This window comes from Desmodus rotundus, chromosome X (assembly GCF_022682495.2).
Source record: "Desmodus rotundus isolate HL8 chromosome X, HLdesRot8A.1, whole genome shotgun sequence".
NCBI classification, from domain to species: Eukaryota; Metazoa; Chordata; class Mammalia; order Chiroptera; family Phyllostomidae; genus Desmodus; species Desmodus rotundus.
In genome coordinates, this window is record NC_071400.1 from 64,468,099 (window position 1) to 64,490,551 (window position 22,453).

General features: G+C 39.1%; 1 protein-coding gene and 1 pseudogene across 1 annotated transcript; one reads left to right on the forward strand and one right to left on the reverse strand.

The window, feature by feature from the left end:
- The first annotated feature begins 2,631 nt into the window (after positions 1–2,631).
- GSPT2 (G1 to S phase transition 2) lies at positions 2,632–5,182 on the forward strand. Its single transcript, XM_024580043.3, has 2 exons — positions 2,632–2,757; positions 2,864–5,182. Exon 2 carries the CDS (start codon positions 2,872–2,874, stop codon positions 4,759–4,761), a length of 1,890 nt encoding a protein of 629 aa, XP_024435811.3. The 5' UTR covers positions 2,632–2,757; positions 2,864–2,871; the 3' UTR covers positions 4,762–5,182.
- A 14,263-nt stretch (positions 5,183–19,445) lies between these two features.
- Positions 19,446–19,835, reverse strand: LOC112322354 (non-histone chromosomal protein HMG-14 pseudogene; annotated as a pseudogene).
- Between the last annotated feature and the right edge of the window lie 2,618 nt (positions 19,836–22,453).

Genomic DNA, 22,453 nt, shown 5'->3' on the forward strand with positions numbered 1-22,453 from the left:
TTTACAATTGGTACCTCAAAAGTATCAAAATTATTGATGAAGGAACATTGCTTTAAAGCAGTATTGAAGTTAATAAAGAAAAGAAGAATTACAGGAGTATAATATCACATTTTGAAACCTCTAATGATACGTTTTTACATAATTATCATTAATTGCTGTTAAATGTAAAAGGAGCCTCTTTATGGAAATACTCAAAATCTTCCCCTGAGTATTCTTGCTAAAAAAAAAGCTGCATATATATCTAATCAAGCTCATAGGTCCAATTATTCATATACCGAAAATACAGAGTAAAAAGTAATATTTAAATCTGTACCATAGAGATACAATCAGCAAAGTCAAGAATTAGAAAATTTGCTCTGTACAAGTCACACCACCCACGTTCTTCAATGGATAAATGACATGACAGAAGTGAACGTGTAGATTATGAGAGAACTTTAAAAGTATGAAAACAAGGTAGGCAACACTGAACTGTAGTGTTTGATACATTTGTGTGCTAAAACTATACAGAAAATCATGGAAGTGATTATCATAAATGTCAGGATAGTGGTTACATTTAGGGGTGGAGGTAGTGGGTTATGAAACAATGGGATTCAGAGAGGCCTTCTGAGTTGGCCAACAAATTTCTAATTATTGATTTGGGTGGTGGGTACAGGTGTGTTTCCACTCTAAGTAAAAAAGCTATACTTTTGTTTTATGTGATTTTCTTTATTTGTGCTATATTTTATAATAAAATTTTAAGGGGGAATTATTGAATTAAATACTGGCCAGATATTGTCTATACTTCAAAAAGTCTTTGGTGAAGAGAATTCTCTCATTTACTGAATGAACTCTTTCAAAATTCTAGGCAGATAAACTGGAGACAATCACTCTATCACACAAACCAAAAGAGTTTTGTCCAAGGTTAGTCTCTGTGGACACACCCTATTTCATTTTCCTCTCTCTTGGGTGGGTCTGCTTTCCCCTGAGTCTGAAAGATGATGCCTTGTGAAAATATCCACTCACTACTTCTCATTTGTCCTTTAAAGTTCTAAAAGTGAAGCATCCTTTGTTCTCTAACAGAGAAATGATGAAGTAGTAGTCATGTTAATATTGTCATGATCAATGCAACTAACCCAGATGAAGGAAACATCCCAGGTCTTTCCTGCTTCCTTGCTATTACAAACTTTATGTGAACATGACTACCTAAACCTTGACAAGTTCTCCCAGAGATATTAAGTCTATCCTAAGTCCACAGAATGTCCAAGAAAGGCTCAAGCGCATTTATAGAGTATTGTCCAAGGGTCTCTGCAGATTCAACCTCTCAGTTACTGTTATTCATTGTGAATAGGTATGCACATTCTTTTTATGTGACAGCAAATAGTTAAGCCACTACCTAGGCAAAAAAATGAAGGGGTTTCATAGCTAATAGCTTGGAAAAGGCATAGAGCTAGTAAGAGAGTGGCAGCCTCCGAATGAAACCATCTGGGATCCAAGCATGTTAGACATAGGACATTTTTTCTACCCTTAAAATCTGGGGAACAAAATTCTTAAGTTATCAGTTACTAATTTTTATAATATTTTGATTTGTTGTTGGATTTTTTACTACCCAGCTTTATCTTGTAGCAGCAAATTATATTTTGCCAGGATCTTTTTCCTATTTCAGTCTGACCTAAATTAAGATAATTTACAAACTAGATCTTATAGGCTTTGGCTCAAACGTTAAAATCTCTTTCTGAGAGTGAGATTCTATTGGCTAGGGTCTTATGTATTTTGTCCACGTCATAGGTCTCCACCAGTTTAATTAGGCTGATACCCACAGCCCCATGGCATTGCTACTAACTGAAGAAAGTTCCAACATGACACTGATTCTTTGTTAAAGCAATCCCATTACCAGCAGTGAGTAAGATTCCAGGCCCCCAGAGTGAGGCAGGAAAGCCTGTGGAGCTACTGTACTCTGGGGAGGTGGTGGTGATGGGGGGCAGGTACACCCAGATTACAGGTTGTCAGATGAATAAAGTGATCAGAGTCTAGTGCTTGTGTATGTGATGCACCAGACGGTGTAGCCGGCCAGCCATTGTCCAGACACCTGCACAGATGCTGCAGGTTGGGCAGCTTCACTGCAACAAGGTTATTCCATACAACCAGAGCGCTTAACGTGAAACGATGTTATAACGTTATCCTTACACTGTTGACACCATCATCAAAACTTAAAGGCTTATGGGGGCCCCCGGAAAATGAGAAAATCAAAAGGCCTCTGGGGTTTCAAATTAATGAATGATTTAGAGTTGCATTCCCTAGGTTCAGGTACATCTTTGTGTGTGTCATGAGTGCCTCCCTTGTCAGTTATTTTTTTCCTTTTGTTGCTGGGTGTCTAGGTAGTTAACCCACAACATGCCTCCGTTTCTTCAATAGGAATTTTTATATTTACTTGCATCTTTCAGTAGAATTGTAAATCAGATACGCCTATTTGATCATTAAAGTGGTCAAATTGCTCTCCCAGATCATGTGAACAAAATAAGTACAATTTTTCATTTTAAAAATTAAGCATTTGGACTTAGCCCATGATTGAGGACTAAGAAGGCCAGTCGTACGGATGGCAGCGAGGGGTCAATCCATGCCAGGCGCTGGGTCGGCAGTGGAGGAGTCGGAAGTGGTTGGGGTTTGGGGGAGGAGATCCGCTCACACACAAGAGGAGAGGCTTGAGCCGCCATATCTGCTGCCGCCGCCGCAGCTGCGAATGCAGTGTCTGTACTTAGCTGCCTGCGCGCTACCACTAAGGTTCGTGTTGCTACCCCTTGGCCCTGCGCTCGTGTTGCTTTCCCCCGGTCTGCATAGCCCGCTCTTTCTGTCCTGCTGAGCCCGTTCCCTCCCTGCCATCCATCAGGTCCTCAGATGATGGATACGGGTAGCAGCAGCAGCGACTCGGCGCCCGACTGCTGGGACCAGGTGGACATGGAAGCCCTGGGTTCGGCCCCCAGCGGGGACCCAGCCTCTTCGCCGGTGGCGGAGGAGGCCCAGCGTGAGCACCTCAGCGCGGCCTTCAGCCGTCAGCTCAACGTCAACGCCAAACCCTTCGTGCCTAACGTACACGCCGCGGAGTTCGTGCCCTCCTTCCTGCGGGGCCAGACAGAGCCGCAGACCTCCCCGGCCGACAACACCAGCATCCAGGAAACCTACACCGGCGCGGGCAACCCACAAGGTAAAAGGCTGGGACTGGGGGCACCTGTGGAACATTCCAAAGAGGAACAGATAGTGTTGCATGAAGGTTCCAATTCAGCCGTTACCATGGAAATTTCAGAACCTGTTGTAGAAAATGGAGAGGTGGAGATGGTTCTAGACGAGTCATGGGAGCACAATAAAGAAATAAGTGAAGCCAAGCCAGGGGGTAGTTCATTGGGAGATTCAGGGCCCCCAGAAGAAAGTGGCCAGGAAGTGATGGAGAAAGAGGAGATGAGAAAATCTAAATTTGTGGTCCTACCTTCAGGTGCTCCTAAAAAAGAGCATGTAAATGTGGTATTTATTGGGCACGTAGATGCTGGCAAGTCAACCATTGGAGGACAGATAATGTTTTTGACAGGAATGGTTGACAAAAGAACACTTGAGAAATATGAAAGAGAAGCTAAAGAAAAAAACAGAGAAACTTGGTATTTGTCCTGGGCCTTAGACACAAATCAGGAGGAACGAGACAAGGGTAAAACAGTAGAAGTGGGTCGTGCCTATTTTGAAACAGAAAAGAAACATTTCACAATTTTAGATGCCCCTGGCCACAAGAGTTTTGTCCCAAATATGATTGGTGGTGCCTCTCAAGCTGATTTGGCTGTACTGGTCATTTCTGCCAGGAAAGGAGAGTTTGAAACTGGCTTTGAAAAAGGTGGACAGACAAGAGAACATGCTATGTTGGCAAAAACAGCAGGGGTAAAACATTTAATAGTGCTTATTAATAAGATGGATGATCCCACAGTAAATTGGAGTAGCGAGAGATATGAAGAATGTAAAGAAAAACTGGTGCCCTTTTTGAAAAAAGTTGGCTTCAGCCCCAAAAAGGACATTCACTTTATGCCCTGCTCAGGGCTAACTGGGGCAAATATTAAAGAGCAATCAGATTTCTGCCCTTGGTACACTGGATTACCATTTATTCCGTATTTGGATAACATGCCAAACTTCAACAGATCAATTGATGGACCAATTAGACTGCCAATTGTGGATAAGTACAAGGATATGGGCACTGTGGTCCTAGGAAAGCTGGAATCAGGATCCATTTTTAAAGGCCAGCAGCTTGTGATGATGCCAAACAAGCACAATGTGGAAGTTCTTGGAATCCTTTCTGATGATGCTGAAACCGATTATGTAGCTCCAGGTGAAAACCTTAAAATCAGACTGAAGGGAATTGAAGAAGAAGAGATTCTTCCAGGATTCATACTTTGTGACCCTAATAATCTTTGCCATTCTGGACGCACGTTTGATGTTCAGATAGTGATTATTGAGCACAAGTCCATCATCTGCCCAGGTTATAATGCAGTGCTGCACATTCACACTTGTATTGAGGAAGTTGAGATAACAGCCTTAATCTCCTTGGTAGACAAAAAATCTGGAGAAAAAAGTAAGACACGGCCCCGCTTCGTGAAACAAGATCAAGTGTGCATTGCCCGCTTAAGGACAGCAGGAACTATCTGCCTTGAGACATTCAAAGATTTTCCTCAGATGGGTCGTTTTACTTTAAGAGATGAGGGTAAGACCATTGCAATTGGAAAAGTTCTGAAACTGGTCCCAGAGAAGGACTGAGCAGTTTTCTTGATACCCCTGCACAATACTGTGAGAATTGACTGTAAAAGTTCACCACCATCTCTTATTTACTGGCCACTCACAGGCTTTTTTTCCATATTTTGCAAAGAAAAATTTCACAGCAAAAATTCATGTTTTGTCAGCTTTCTCATGTTGAGATCTCGGTTGTTTTACTGATGAACTTACCCACAAGTTTCCTCTTCCTATACCATTCTGCTTCTTTGGACAGAATCAGTAATAGCTTTGTAAGTGATGTGGATGTAATTGTGTATAACAATGAAAAATTAATATATTTTTTAATTTTTCATTTTCCCTTAGGATATTTAGACAACCCTGTTCACGCAGACCAGTCAGAGTGTGTCAGTGTGTGTGTATATGTTAAAAAGACAAGTAACATGTGAATAAAATATTCCATTTGAAACTCTTACTAGTATTTGAAATGTTTTCGAATTCTTTCTGAATGTGTGTCCACTATTTTGCAATTAGCTTTTTTACTTTCTGAAGTAATTGAATACATTTTATTGGGCTTTTAAAAACTGTTCTGCACTCACTGTTTTAGATCAGGCATTTACAAACAACGCACAGGTTCATATTAAAGGGAAATTTTTAATTTTGAAAAATATTGATTTTTAGGGCTTTTCCCAGGGAACTTTGTTTTCTGTGTCCAAGTCCAGTCAACAAAGGAGCTCTTCTGCTTTCCCACTTATGATTTGAGAAAAGAAAGACTGAGGCCATTTGTCAGGTTCCCTAATGTTGAACACGGCCAAATTACCAATTTACCTGGGGATTCGGACCACATGTGACTAGACTCTTATTTGCACTCCATCACCCTAACATGCCCCTTTGTTTTGTTCGACATGAGACTTGGGATGTGGGACACAACACAGTAAAGGGGCATGACTACTGAGAAGATAAATGCTTTCATAGGGCTGCAGGTCATTTAGTGCGGGGGCCTGAGCTGGGAAATGAAGAGACCATTCCACCTTTCTTCAGTGCTCGGGGTGAGTAGGAAAGGTGGAAGGTCATTCTGACAACCAGATTATAAACCACTTTTGGGTTCAGAGATATTGGACTTGATCTCTGAACAGCAGATTGATGAAAACACCAGCTGTGGATCCAGGGGTGGCTACTGTTATTGCCAGGAGACTGGCCTTATAACCTGCGTAACTGTCAACAGCTGCAAGAACGTTTAGTCTTGGTAAGTGGGTAATGGCCCTATGGAAACACCTGCCCGATGATGGGCAGAGCCAATTCCTCACACTCCTGGGCTGGTTGAACAGGGGTGGAGACTGTTGCCAGAACACCCTGGGCCCATGCTGAGGCAAAGGTGGTGTCCCCTTCATGGTCCCCTTATGCACCCAGGTAACTCCAGGTTGTCCACTGTCAGAGATAACCACTGGTGTTGTCAGAGCATCAGGAGCACGGTTCTGTGAATCATCCAACAAACATATGCAGGGCACCTACATGGGAAAGTAGGATTTTTATTTGGTTGTATGTCAGCTAACCTAATCCACAGGGACGTGCCGTATTGTCTTGGACCTAGTCCTTTAATAATTAGATTGTCAGTGGCAAGAGTTTCATTTTTATTTTAGAGTTCGTACTCTTGCCTCTGTGCTCTGAACTTGGCACAAAATACAGGCTAATCCAGTGTTTGCTAAAAGTTTTGCCTTGACACTCACTTATTAAAAATAAATTTCTGATGCATCAATCTTAATGTTTTGCAATGTTAGTAATTTACCAATGGGATTATTATGGATACCTTTCACTAATAGGCCAAAACCACAAGGCGGGATGGAACTTTTTCTCCATTTAATTTGGATAATTTCCCACCAAAGTATGCCTCTGAAATGTCTTTCTCATTAACCAGTTCTATAGCAATTTCTTCACCAGGGGCTCTAAACTGTGTTTTTTAAAAAAAAACCTTTCAGAGAGCAGGACAGAAATCTTTGTAAATAGATTTTGGAAACCGATTCGTTTCAAAGAGAAGTAGATCATCCAAGTGGCTGGAGACACTACACTCTGGCTCTGATGGAAACTAGATAGAAACTGAAGGTAACATTTTTTTCTAACTTTCTGAGTACCTTCCTTTACAGTTCTTAAGGTCTGGTGGTGGTCTCTGAATGCTGCAAATTGGGGCCATTCACAAATATAGTACTGGTTTCTGAAGGACACTCAAAGTAGTGTCCCTCTAGAGCTCCCCTATTGCTTCCAATTCAGACCAACTTAATTGAACTGTCCTTAGATCTTCAATTCAAACACTTGGCAACCGTGATAATGTAGAAACTCCCCAAGTCTGATTGCTTGCTGTCAATACATTCTGGACTTAATACTTCAGGCTTTCTCAGTGCAGTAAGTGTTTACCTATTGGCTCTTGGCAACTTTTCTCCCAAGTTTCTTTCATTTTTCTGGTCATTATGGGACTAATATGAGGAGATGTAGGGAAAGGTGCCCACTTATCCTGTATTTCAGCAAAGACACAAGAAGGAAAGGGGGAAGTTTGGGCTGGGTAGAAGCTAGCAGACGTCCACATTGCGCTGAGGATCTTCCTCTGGTACCCTGGACAAATTGCCAGTGCTTTTACTATTTACTATGGTCACTGTTTCTGTCTTCAAAAGACAATCCTTTTTCAAAGTAGACCTTCCTTTCACACTGACCTAATTCTGGTTTACTAAAATGCAAGAACTTGTTCTTTTAAAAGTTTACTTATAAACAGTTTATAGTACAAATATTCGATTCATTTTAGTTAGAATGAACTGTTTGGCAACAGGGAGATGATTAGTTACCAGTTCATGGCCTTTAAAAAAGAAACTATCCAACCACCACTGAAGTTCCACCAAAGCCTGAGCATTTGAGTATGTTCATTGATCCAGTGCCTGTTTTTATGTCCTGTGTGGTTCTTCCTATAGTGTCTGTTAAGACGATTGGCATATTTCCATTTGTCCTAGTTTTCAGTTACAGTGTCTACTCATGGTTGGACCCTAGAGTGGAGAAAAATTTGATCCAAAGTTTTCTCACCAGGGACACCACTAATTCCACAGAGTGGGGAATGTGACTTGCCTTAGAATTTAAGAATATGTGCGTGCGTGTGTGTGTGTGTGTGTGTGTGTGTGATAATGTCTACTGGATCACCAAAATCAAGGGAAAGGGAAAAGAAAAAACGAAGAACCTACTGTATGAGCATGCCATGTATGAGAAAACAAGAAAAAAAGAAAGCTTTGCCTACATAAAAGGGCACAGGTTGATATCAGATCGTTTTAGAGGAAATTTGTCTAAATTCTAGGAGGATTCTCTTTTCTTTCACTTACCCTTAAAAAACTCGTATAGCTTTTTTTTAAGTCAGTGGATGAAAGGTTCGGGCTCTCAGAATCAGATATCAATCACAAGGGGTTTCAGCAAAGCCTCTTATTTTCTATTCAGATTTAATATTAAGCAATCAGAATTTATGTACACAGATAATTTGCAGCCCACTAATGAAGATTATTTTCTCTTTGATTGTTGAACTTCTTCAAAAGTCCAAGCGGAGGACACTGTGAAGATAGTTTAGTTTCAGCGTGAGAGGAACAACAACAACAAAAAGATTTGTCCAAGGCTGGCTGCTGTGTACACCCATGCTACTGCCTCTCTCACTTGATATGACAGGTATCCAATATACATCCAGTTATACCTCTTCTTTCACATTTGGGGCACTAAGTAAAAGGCTTCCTCTAGTCCCTAACAGAGACTTAGATTAATTCTCTCCTGAGATTGCTTTTATAGCACTACCACAGTCCATCAGTGACCTTTGGCCACACCAATAAATTTACAGAAGAAGAACACGTTGTCACATGGCAAAGGACTAACAAAGACCCCGAATGGCTTCTACAGGTTTAGCTGTCAGTCCCTGGACTAAAGGTTACTATTTGATTTCTACCTTTCCATTTCCTTTTGCACCCTGCTTTAATTGATGCTCATATGACATATATTATTTAGCTTTCTGAACTGCATTAGCTTCTTTTACCGATTGAATAGGGTATAAGTGAATAGGTGAAATAAAATGTACTAAACACTTTTAAACATCTAAAGGCTTAGCTCCTGAGTGATGGTAATGACAGGACACTCCATTCCCATCTGTGTTCTTCAACACCTGCTAAACCAAAAAGAACTCTGGTCTAAAAGGGAGCATGTGTTGCAAGCATACATTTCCCACATTTAAAAAGGCAAGGACCTCCATCCAAGATGACTGTATCCAGCAAAGCTATCATTTAGAATGGAAGGGCAGATAAAGTGCTTCCCAGAGAAGGTTAAGTTAAAGGAATTCATCATCAGCAAGCCCTCATTATATGAAATGTTAAAGGGACTTATCTAAGAGAAAGATGTCAAAACTATGAACAGTAAAATGACAACAAACACAAATATCAACAACTAAACCAAAAAAAAAAAAACACCTAAGGAAAAAACTAGAATAGGAACAGAATCAGAGAAATGGACATCACATGGAGGGTTTTCGGAGGGGAAGGGGAGGGGAGAATGGGGGGAAAAGTACAGGGAATAAGAAGCATAATTGGTAGGCATAAAATACATTGGGAGAGGTTAAAAATGGTATAGGAAACAGGGAAGTCAAAGAACTTATATGTACAACCCATGGACATGAACTAAGGGGGGGAATGCTGGAGGGTTGGGGGTGCAGGGCAGAGGGGGGACTAAGGGGGAAAAATTGGGAAAACTGTAATAGCATAACCAATAAAATACACTTTACGAAAAGGGGAACACAGAGTTTGCAGGACAGTAGATTTAACTAAGGAGGCCCTAACCTTAAAGGATGGTGATTCAGGATGGATGAGAGGTGGCTTCACAAGATCCTGGTGGTGAGTAAAATGTTGCAGTGACCAAACATTAACATAATTCAAGAAGAACTGTTTCCTCTATGGATGGCACAGTATTCAAGGGCTGGAGAGAAGTTGGGGGCATGAGAAAGGTCATTGCTTTTCTAGCAGAATCTGAGCTAAGCTGACAGGTAGCTAGGGGACTAATGTACAACACACTCATTCTGTAAGACAAAGAGGTCAAAACTGCTAGTAATACTGGCAGCATGGCAGCCAACTGAGGATGGTGACATTGCCAAGCCTCACAAACCTGCAGGTATGGGTATGAGGCTCCATACTATCTACCAGTGCCTGACTGCATTAGTGGGGTCCAAGATAACACGCGTGACTTGAGTGTGCAGACTGGTAACAGCTGCAACAGTGGGCAAATTCTGCTCTGGGCCCCCCTAGTGCCCCTACCTCTGTTAGAAGACCCCATCATCAGAGAAGTGGCCAAAATCAAAATATGTTCCCTTCTTGACATGGCCACTGGGAAAAAGAAAAATAGAATATGTCTAGTAGAGTGCTGAACAGATAGTGGACCTCTTGTTCTTCCCCTGTTTGTGTTTCTGACAGTGATCATGGTTGGCCAGTTAAGGGACTATGATCCATAGCAGAGGGGTAAGTAATGCAGTGTGAACACTAAACAAGCTACCTTGAGTCTTGAGTCTCTGATCACTGATGCACAACATGGAGATAATGCCCATTACCTTGTTTATAGGATTGTGGTGAGGCCTGAACAAGGTAGCACGTACGAAAGTGCCTGGAAACAGTATGTGGCTCAATCCTTGTGAGTTTATTCTCTTCAGTGCATATTCAGTTTTTACCCTTGACTGTTTTTAACTCCAGAATTCTGCTTCTTTCTCACTGGATTTTTTTATTGCTGACCCAACAGCCTTTCCTACCACTGTCCTATGGTAAGAAAAACTGATTGGTTGGAAAAAAAAATCAATATGTTTGGTCTGGGACTGGGGGTGGACTTCAGGATTTCTCCAATTCAATCAAAGCTATCCCATTCCCCTTTGTCAAATGATGGCTTTTCTAGCCTCCCTTACACCCATAGGTGGCCATGTGGCCCATTTCTGCCTAATAAAGTTTACAGAAAATGTGGTAGGGAGTTTTATAGAAAAGGCTGTTTCTTAATAAGAAGGATAGATGTGAGAGAAAATAATGACGGTACTTGGAATGTGACACATGTCTGGGCTGTTGCATCCATATCGAGGCAAGCATGTGGTCATAGTGTCAACCTGCTGAAAGGGTTGAGCAAGAAGATGGAAGCTGTAGTGTTCTTATGGCATCTTTGAGCACCTGGACCAATGCAAGTACTTCCAGAATTCTTATCACTATTTAAAAATAAAAGGTAAGCAGGGGCTGGGTTGAGGGGGGGGGAAGAGGGGGAAAAGAGGGACATCTGTAACAGTATCAACAATAACAACTAATAAAATTTTAAAAAGAAAAATAAATAAAAATAAAAGGTAAAGCCCTGTTTATTAGCTGCATAGTAATACTTCAAGTATAGAACTAAGTAGAATTGATACTTTCTAAGGAGAATTGGTAATAAAAATGAGTTTATAAACACTGACATCCACGGTATGTTAATGCAATTATTCTACTTATAAAACATTCACACCTGTGCAAATAGTCTCATTCAACATGCCTACACATTGCTAATGTAGTCTTGACTGTCTAAATCTTTGGTTTAGCATACATATATTTATTGATTTACAAATAAATGACTTTTAAATGTTTAAGAATTGTTTCAAGAATGTGATTATCGGATCTTATAAACACTTAAAATTTTCCCATAAAAAAAGCAAACTCAGCCCTGGCTGGTGTGGCTCAGTGGATTGAGCACTGGCCTGCAAACCACAGGGTCATGGGTTCGATTCCCAGTCAGGGCACATGCCTGTGTTGTGGGCCAGGTTCCCAGCTGGGAGCACGTGAGAGGCAACTGCACATTGATGTTTCTCCCCCTTCCTTTCTCCCTCCCTTCCCCTCTGTCTAAAAATAAAATAAATAAAATCTTTTTTAAAAAAGCAAACTCAGCCTCAACTGTTATGGCTCAGTTAGTTGGGCATTATCCCACAAACCCAAAGGTCACTGGTTCGATTTCCAGTCAGGACACATGCCTGGGTTGTGGGTTGGGATCCCCATCAGGGCATGTATGAGAAGCAATTGATCGATGTTTCTCACCCTCTCTTTCCCTTTCTCTAAAAATAAGATGTTTAAAAAAGCAAACTAAATTAAAGTAGCTTTTAGAAATATGCATATCTAAAGACAATCTTTCCCTCATTAACTATTTGAGGTAACACAGCAAATAGACAAATTGAAAGATAATTATGTAATTTTTTCCTTCTACTTACCAGTTTGAAATTATGAATTTACCTTCTAGATAAAAGTTCTTCTAGAACTTTTAAAGGTGAGTACAGAGTATATTTTAGAATCACCATAAATACAATATTTAAACACATTTAATGTGTTTAATGTATTTAATAGTTATTTTTATAAATGCTCAGATCATCCCATTTTTAGGCATTTAGACTCTTCATATTAGTTCTTGAGTCCTTTTTACATGACCCTAGAAGTCCTTCCTTTTTCCTGGTACATCAGGTTGTTCAAGTCACGCCTATACAGTTCCTGAAATCAGCTAGTTCATCATGTAATCTTGATTTATTTTTTAGTGGGAAATGCTTTTCAAAGAGTAAAATCATGATGTTTGCATGGTAGTGGGTTCATCATGGTTTCCACTGCACGTAGGAGGCAGAAGTAAGAAATACATACGCATTTTAAAACAAAGTATAAGTTTATACTGATACTTCCCTTTCAAATTTAGGGCTCTAGGGTATATACTTTATGTCATCAATATTTTATCTTTATATCTTTTCTCTGAAGCCACAAGCCCTGATCCCAATGGTACCAACAAAACTATTCACTAGCATTATCCCACAGTTCACAACCAACAATGTAAAAAAAAACCCATGTCAACACTAACACTAAAATTTCTGATTCTGAAAACAGTTTAAAATGTTCATCTAGTTCTGTTGATCTCAGATCATATCCACTAGGAATGTACAGAATGAGCGGCTATATTTTGAAATCATTCAAAATAGTTTGTGTGTGGTAATCCCACCAACTGGATAAACAATAAATTCTATTAGATTCAAGTTGTTTTTCATTGCTTTTGTCTTACATAATTAGTTTTTATAACTATGTAGAAAATTTACATAATATCAAAGTCAAACCTACGAGACAAAATGTTAGTAGAGTCCAGCTTCTCTTCTCATCCTTCCTACTCTGTACCTTCTGTCTCCCATATCATTGTTTTTACTTTGTTGATTATAATTTCATATATATTCACACTCACCATGTGTGATAAATAATAAGGTACTATACTGTTTTCCCCATCTTCATTTTTTTGGCTTGGTGATATTTCCTGGAGAGTGTTCCAAATTAATATTCAGAAAGAGTTATCATTCCTTTTTTATAGTTGCATAATATTGAATTATTTTTCTTTTTCAAGTCCTCTATTCATGGATATTTAATCATTCTAGTTTTTGTTATAACACACATTGCTGAAATAATTTCAGTTTTTGTTGTAACATACTTCTGCAATCAACATTTTCATATTTTCACAGTGCTTCTATGATTTTGAGAACTGGAATTTATGGACTAATAGGTACATGCTAAATATTGCCAAATTCTCCTCCATAAGAATTTTCTATTTTGCAAGAAGTTTGCTTTTTATTTTATTTTTTTAATTTTTTAAATTTTTATTCAGTTACAATTGTCTGCATTTTCTCCCCATCCCTCCACCCCACCCCTGCCAATCCCACCTCCCTCCCCCACCTCTACCCTCCCCCTTGATTTTGTCCTTGTGTCCTTTATAGTAGCTCCTGTAGACCACTCTCTCCACTGTCCCCTCCCCACTCCCCTCTGGCTATTGTTACATTGTTCTTAATTTCAATGTCTCTGGTTATATTTTGCTTGCTTTTTTTCTTCTGTTAATTAGGTTCCAGTTAAAGGTGAGATCATATGGTATTTGTCCCTCACCGCCTGGCTTATTTCACTTAGCATAATGCTCTCCAGTTCCATCCATGCTGTCATGAAGGCTAGGAGCTCCTTCTTTCTTTCTGCTGTGTAGTATTCCATTGTGCAAATATACCAAGTTTTTTGATCCACTCATTCACTGATGGGCACGCAGGCTGTTCCCAGCACTTGGCTATTGTAAATCATGTTGCTATGAACATTGGGGTGCATAGGTTCTTTTGAATTGGTGTTTTAGGATTCTTAGGGTATAATTGCAGTAGTGGAATTGCTGGGTGAAAAGGCAGTTCCATTTTAGTTTTTGAGGAAAATTCACACTGTTTTCCACAGTGGCTGCACCAGTCTGCATCCCCACCAACAGTGCACTAGGGTTCCCTTTTCTCCACAACCTCACCAGCGCTTATTGTTTGTTGGCTTGTTTATGATGGCCATTCTGACCACTGTGAAGTGGTATCTCATTGTGGTTTTAATTTGAATCTCTCTGATGGCTAGCAATGCTCAGATCCCTTTCATATGTCTCTGAGCCCTCTGTATGTCCTGCTTGGAGAAGTGTCTCTTCAGGTCCTTTGTGAATTTTTTAATTGGATTGTTTGTCTTCCTGGGGTGGAGTCGTGTGAGTTCTCCAAGGGTTTGATATTTTGGAGATCAAACCCTTGTCCAAGATATCATTAGCAAATATATTTTCCCATAAGGTTGTTTCCCTTTTCATTGTGCTGATGTTTTCTTTAGCTGTGCAGAAGCTTTTTAATTCAATGAAGTTTCATTTGTTTATTCTTTTGTTTATTCTTTTCCTTTGTGTCCCTTGCTCTAGGGGACATATCAGTGAAAATATTGCTGTGTGGAATATCTGAGATTTTCCTGCCTATGTTCTCCTCTAGGACTTTATGGTTTCCTGACTTATATTTAAGTCTTTTATCCATCTTGAGTTCATTTTTGTGTGTGGTGTAAGTTGAGGGTCGAGTTTCATTTTTTTTTGCATGTACCTGTCATGCTCTGACTACTTAAACTTGTAGTGAGGCTATTAGCATACACAGTTTAAAAACAATCACTAAAATCAATTATAGGCATAAAAATTGCAAAGTAAACCTCTATTTGTAGATTATATCATATTTTACTTGGACAAGTTGAGAAATATATTAATAAAATTAACATAAACAATGAAAAATTGGTGAATTCAGGATATAAAAACTCAGTTTTCTATACCAGTTTATATCCTAAATTTATCAAATCTTTTTTTAAAGATTTTATTTATTTTTGGAGAAAGGTGAAGGGAAAGAGAAAGAGAGGGAGAGAAATATCAACATGTGGTTGCCTCTCACACATCCCCCACTGGGGACCTGGCCCACAACCCAGGCGTGTGCCCTGACTGGGAATCGAACCGGTGACCCTTTGGTTAACAGGCTGACACTCAATCCACTGAGCCACACTAGCCAGGGCAAATTTCCCAAATCTTTTTATTGTTTACATTCAGGGAGGGACAAAAGTAAGTTTACAGTTGTTCATATAGAAAATAATATAATAATTAATAATTAATACAAGAATAAACTGTTTCATATACTCACAACTGTAAACCTACTTTTACCCACCCATATATATATAAAATAATGAGAAACAAAATACAATAGAAGAGAAAAATCTCATTTATAATAGCAGCAAATAAGATAACATACTTAAGAATAAACTTGACAAGAAATGTGAAAAAAACTGTACGAAGAAAAGCCCCCGAGGGCTGTAAAACATAACAACATAACTTCTGGTCTTAGAATTATATCTCAAGATCATTAAGATATCATTAGTGCACAAATTTAATGCATTCTTTATAACTCTTGTTTTATTGAATTTATTAGGGTGACATTGCTTAATAAAATTGTGTAAGTTTCAAGTGTGCAATTCTATAATACATCATCTATATATTGCATTGTGTGTTCACCATTCAAAGTCAAGGTCTTTTCATCACCATGTATCTCCTCTTTACCCTGTTCTACTTCCCCCACCCCTCTTTCCCTCTGGTAGTCATCACACTCTTGTCTGTGTCTATGAGTTTTTCTGTTTGTTTAATCCCTTAACCTTTTTCACCCAGTCCACACATCCTCCCTCCCCCCGACAGCTGTCAGTCTGTTCTCTGTATCCATGAGTCTGTTTCTATTTTGCTTGTTAGGGGTTTTTTGCTCATTAGATTCCACATATAAATGAAATCATATGTTACTTGTCTTTCTCTGACTGGCTTATTTCACTTAGATAATACTCTCCAGGTCCATCTGTGCTGTTGCAAAAAGTAAGATTTCCTTCTTTTTTAAAAAATGCATTCTTAATAAAAAATATACCAGCAAGTTATTTTCTTTTCCCTAGAGAAAGGCAGGTTAATTCTAAACTTCCTTTGGAGGAAACAAACCAAACATGCAAGAATAGCTATAACACACTATGAAAAAAACTAACAATGATGGGAAACTAGCCCAACCAGGAATGAAACATACTATGGAGTTTTGATATTAAAACCATACAGTACTGGCACTTGAATGAAACAAAATAGAGATTTGAAATACACCCATGTACATATTGAAACTTACTATATAATAAAGGTGACATCACATATGACTAGGGAAAAGATAAACATTTTAATAAATGCTGCTGGGACAACTCAATAGCCATTTGATAAAAGATAAAATTTGATTCATAATTCATATAATAAAAATACAATCTCCAAAAGGTTTAGAGTTCTATATGTAAAATATGAAGCTATTTAATACTAGAAGAAATTACAAGTAGATTCTATAATAATCTGGAGGTGTGGAAAGGACTGCTGTCAAGGAATCAAAATCCAAACACAAAGGAAAAACTGATAAATAATTTACCTACAAATAAAGAAGAAATATTTTGATCTGGCAAAACACAAAAACAATAAGATGAGCAAAAATCAAATAAGCATCTTGGTGAACATATTTTCAAAATACATGTTTGATAAAGAGGCAATATCCTGAATAAATGCAAAGTATTCTTTCAAGTCAAGTTAAAAAGACCATAATTCCATTACATGAAATGGCAAAAATCTGAACAAATAACTTTTAAAAAGACATACAAATGGCCATTAAATACATGAAAATACGATCAAATGTGGGGAACTGTTCCAAGCGTGGGAAATGTGGCTCAGCCCCCACTCGGAAAAGCCAGTGGGGAGCGAGGTTGGCGGGCAGGACCCACCTCCATGGGTAGGTTCTCCAGTGGGAAATCAGGCCTGCATTGTACCTAGACTGCTATGAGACTTGCTCTTGCTAAAGCTCCCTCACCCTGAATTGAGGCAGCAAATGTTTACTGAGTATCTTTAACTTCCTAAAGTCCTCCCAAGTATGGAGTGTGAGCAGTTTCCCCCTGGAGCTGTAACATCCTTTTCTTTGAAGTAATTAGCAGTATTCTGTCCTTTGTTGGCCTTAAAAGGTAATCACCTGTGGTGAACCTGTGCATAGTAAATGAGGACCATCCTCCATGTAATGTGCCCAGAAAAACAATAAAAGCCTGTCCAGGTGGGGTCAGCTCTCTCTTGGGCTCTCTCCAGCCCTCTCCCCCTCTCTCATTTAGAGAGTGGCCATGCTGTCCCTTTTCCCCCGCTGGATTTCTGTAGTCCGTGTGTATTTGTATATTGCAGCCACAACACCGGATCCGCATCTGCGTCAATCAAATCTACTCATGGCAACAGAAAGTTAAATTAAAACTACTTTTGAAAACCATTTTTCACCCATCAGGTTGTCCATTCTCTGTTTTTATCTGCTGTGATTGATGCACCATTATCTCATGCATTTATTATTTTAACTTTACTACACATTGAATAATAAGTGAGTGTTAATCAAGCTACCTATAAAGACAAGGAGTAGAGCTTTGTCAATGGAAAGTTTTTAGTAAGTTCTAACTATCTTTATTTTGCTTCATTTCAATCATGAATAATATATGACGTGGGCGCTTTCTCCTCCAACAGTGGGGATCAATTGGTGTGTTCCATGCAAGTACGTCCCCATTATACAACTAATTTCTATGTGCACACACCTGCTAACAATAATAAAAATTCCAGAAGCAATCCTTTCCCAATTATGGAGCCAAATAACTTATGGGATAGTGAATATCTTTGGGAAAATAATTCTGTTGGCTCTACTTTCTGACTCTGAACTGATGAAGGAGATGGTGCTGGCAGTTGAGGAAAAGCTGCCTTTGGTGTGTCAAGTCTGAACAAGATTGGGTCAAGTGCATGAGTTACCATAGCAACAACACAATCAAGATGCATCATCTCCCATAGCAACTGCATTGAAGAGGCCTAGTGTCTGAGTAAAAGCTTTCTCTGGCTGTCAGGCGATGTTTAAATCCACATCTACCATGACACCCCAGGGTGCTAGCTGCAATGATACGAAGAGGCCACAAAGAACCACAGAGGCTGGATTATAAGTCACTTCAGCAGCTTTTTCAGACCTTATTGCCTACCACAATTACATTAAGGTGTGGGAGAGCATCCTCGGTCAGGGCTGAAATGCCTGATAGCCAAGTATGGGAATAGCACACTCGGAAAATAGCTTAATTTTAAGATTAAACAGGAAAAAATGTATCTCCATTTTAAGGCAGTCCCACTTCCTGCAAATGTCCACACCACACTCATCCAGTGTTTCCAGTGCCAGCTGAGGATACAACTACAAAACCAAAGCCGACACTACAATCCTGTTGCTGTCAAGCTAATTCATATGAGAAATACGAAGAACTCTGAAAACTGGGATCATAGTCAGCCAAACTTGTTAATTTTCCACCACTACCCACAATTACTATGAAAAAAATTGGTGAAACACACTTTGCTAGAAATGAGTCACCTGATAGCCAAATGCTGGAATAGCTCTCCCAGAAAGTAGTCTAATTTGGGGGTTGAAAAGTGTAGAAAAGTATCTCTATACACTAACATGATGGCCAACCAATTCCTGTGTACATCCTAGCAATCCTTGTGTAAATATTACTGTGTTCTCTCAGAGTAATGGGATAAATTCACAGGGTTGTCTAATTCCCCTACACTTAATCCAACCCTTATTTTTTTCATAAGTGAGATTTTATTGGTTGTTCTGAAGATAAGTACACAGACATTTCAATTTGTACACAATTCTTAATATATGTACAAAAATGTAAAGTCATATAGTTGTGTTTCTTTTCTGAAGTTATTCCAGTGACTTTCCAGCTTAAAATTTGGGGACTAATTTTCTTAATAGAGTATCAAGTACCAATATCTGCAAATGTTGATATGCTGTTACATCAAAGCCCGACTAATTCACAATTTAATATCCTATATACTACATAATTGAATTTTCAATCTTTCACAGCACATTAACAGAGTTAGGAGGAAAACTGGGCTACCACAGATGTTACAATGTTACAAAGATGTTACAATGTTACAGAGTGTATACCATTCTGACAGGGAGAGCCAAGGTCAAGGAGTTGTTTTCTTTAGAAAACAATTCTACCAAAAACATGAGAATAGAAATAATTTAAAATGTTGAAGACATAGTAAATGCACTACTGACTCCAAATTGCCATTTAGTATGCTTTATATTATTATAGGATATAAAAGCTACCCCCATCTATGCAATGTTAAGCTGACACCCAAGACAATCAAAGCCTCCCAATTCAATATCCCACTATTTTCTGCTTGCACCAACAAATAAATAAACAATCAGCAAATGATTTCACCTCTTCAAAAAATCATTTACACTTAAAAAAATGGGATGAGGTGGAATTCCCTCCTTCTTAAAAATGTTTCTAGAGCAACTAAAAAACTTGCATTTACAAAATAGTTGATAAAAATATTCCTCTGGATTGTACAAGAAGGGAGACAGGGACCACTGATAAGACATGATATATGATATTAATCAACTTGGCTTCCTTTTTTCCTGCTTCTTCCGAGGCTGGACTCTCCTTATTTTTAGTTTCTTCCTTTTCCGCAGATAGATCTTCCTTAGGTTCCTGGTTAGCCACTTCAGCCTGTTTTCCCTTTGCTCCCCTTTTCACTTTCATTTGCACTTTTTTGTCTGCAGATATATCCTTTCCTGCAGCCTTTTTTTTGGCTTGGTTTCCACTTTTGCAGGAGCAGGTTTACCTCACAACCTCGCCCCTCTCCTCTTGGGCTCCTCCTTCCCCGCCCCTCTGGGCGGAGCTGACCTTCCTTTCGGGCATTGTAGCGGCAGGGCTGCGCGTGCTGGGTGCCTGGTGCCCAAAGGTTGCCGGGCGCAGAGACCCTTTGCAAACCTGAACTGCCTGGCCAATACCACTTCTCCTGCTGACCAAACTGCTCAGACCCCGCCTAACCCAACACTTCTTATATAGAAACCTGTATTCAAGTAATCACGGGTGCAAATGTTTTCCACATCCCAGACTTTGTATGTTTCATAATGTTCTAATGGTCTTTTGTAGAGCTCATTGTACAAGGAGAGCTTAGCTCCTTAGCCCCCTGTTAGAAATCAGAATATTGAAGGCCCAAACACTCAGTCCTCAAAATGCACACCCGTAATTGAAATAACTATTGAGATGAAGAAGCAGAGTAAAGACACTTGATTAACTGAGAAACTACTCAGTAAATCAAGTGCCTTTTCATAGGAGTACTGGCACGATGATCAGGAAGAGATATGTTAGGGGAAGGGGAAATTTGAGCTACTCAAGGTTCTTGGAAATAGAGCAGACGATGGTCCCCGTGAGCATGGAGAAAACAGTGTTGAGTGAAAATTAATGGTAATGTGGGGAAATGAATTTTGTAAGCCAAAAGATAATCAAATCCATGAGCCTAGTTGAGAGTCACTGTCCCACTAATTAAAGGAGAGATGCAATGAAGACAACTTTTTGTCTTCAAATGTAGTAATACTTGAATGACACCAAAGAGAGCAAAGGGGTAATGTCACTTTCAAAGATTTGATGGGAGGACGAGCACTGTAATATGTTAAAATAAAACAATCATGTACACTATCAATACAACTCACTTAGTTATTTGACATACTTTGAGCACACATTTACTGAGTACCTGCATTGTGCTCGCTTCGTATAGACAGGAAAAATTGAGTGTCGATAAGAACAATAACTAAAATAGATTTAAACACATCATTATTGGGTCCAGAGTGGCTTCAAAGGGACAAAGACCTCATGGCCACCATTATTAAATGCAAAGAAATTAATTTATTATTTGAAGTTGAGTAAGCAGAGACAAATAATGAAACAAACAATTATTCTGTGTTTATCATATGAACTGCAACAAATAGTGCGAGAGGGAAGTTTCTCATTGAAGAATTCCATCTAGTAAATGAATAAAGACAAATAAAATTAAAATATCTCCATTTTTAACCCTCAAATGACACAAGCACTCTAGGCGATAAACACCAACATCTGCTCCAATTACCAAAAGCGGGACAACCATACAGTATGTGCCTCCTAATGGACTAATGTGACACTATCTCTGAGACATTCTTGCCAAATATGAAAACTGAATCGGGAGAAGACTCTAGATCTAAATCTCAATTTACAAGAAAAACAGGGGACAGAGGAATGTGTTAAATGAGACCCAAAAAATGGAATAAGCAAAATTGTGCATGTGGATGATTCTAGAGAACAAAGGAATAATTTCTCAAAAGAAAAAAAGAGAGTAAGAGAGGGTGAATTTTACAGAGAATTAATAGGCATATTGAGAAATTACAATGCATGAGACTGAATGGGATCCTGAGTTAAAGAAAACAAAGGGAAAACACTACTCTTGTACTTATGAGAGAGTAAGGGAAAATTTATCTGTGAATGAATATTGAAGATATTAAGAAATTATTAATTATTTTTTAGGCATGATAATGGCATGCATTGCATTACTGAGGCAGTGCTTTTTAGGGAAATAGATAGATAGATAGATGACAGATAGATAAAATGAATGTCCGGGCTTTGCCTGGAGGCAGGAGTTAGCAAATGTAGATGAAATAAAATTGACCAAGAGCTCATGATTGTTAAAGTTGGGTGGGATTTACGTGTGGGTTTTTATTATATTTAACTTATCATTTATCAGTTTGACAGTATTTATAAAAAAAATTTTAAATCCAAAGTCACAATATAGAATAATAAAATCAGAATTTTTGGATATAAGGCCAGTATTAGTAGTTTTAAAAGTTAACTTCAAATGAGTTTAAACTGAAGTTTGGAGCCAAAAGTCTAAATGAAATAAGCCTTACTGGTTTTTTTCTTGTGATAAGAAGTCTGTAAGCACCCATTCTCTCATTCAGCTGCTCAAAGATGCCCCAAGGACACCATGGCTTCCATCCTCTCACTTGACTGCTTTCAGCAGGCTAAGACTACAACCTTATGCCATCACACAGGCTGCCAAAGCTCCAAGTATCTCCATCATATTTCAAGTGCCACCCTTCTCTTGTCCAACATCTGCCCTTCTTATTTAAAAATGATATATATCACAGAAGTTCCCAAAACGTTTCCCATACATCTAATTGGGCAGAACCTGGTCTCATGGCCAGGCATCTTTAGCTATACAAGAAGCTGGAGAAACCGTCATCAGACAAAGGGAAATGGGATAGCCATGACTGGATTGGGGAAATCCTGAGTCCCACCATGGGACTGGACATATTACTTCTTTGAACAAAATCAGTTTTCTTTACCATAGGGCATCAGTAGGAAAGGCTATTCAGTCAAAAATCAACAAATCCAGTGAGAAAGGGGTAGCAGAGCTTCTAGGGTCAAAAACAAGTCAGGAGGTAAGGATCGGTGAAGCACTGAAGGAAATAAACCCACAAGGCTGAGTCACATATTCTCTCCAA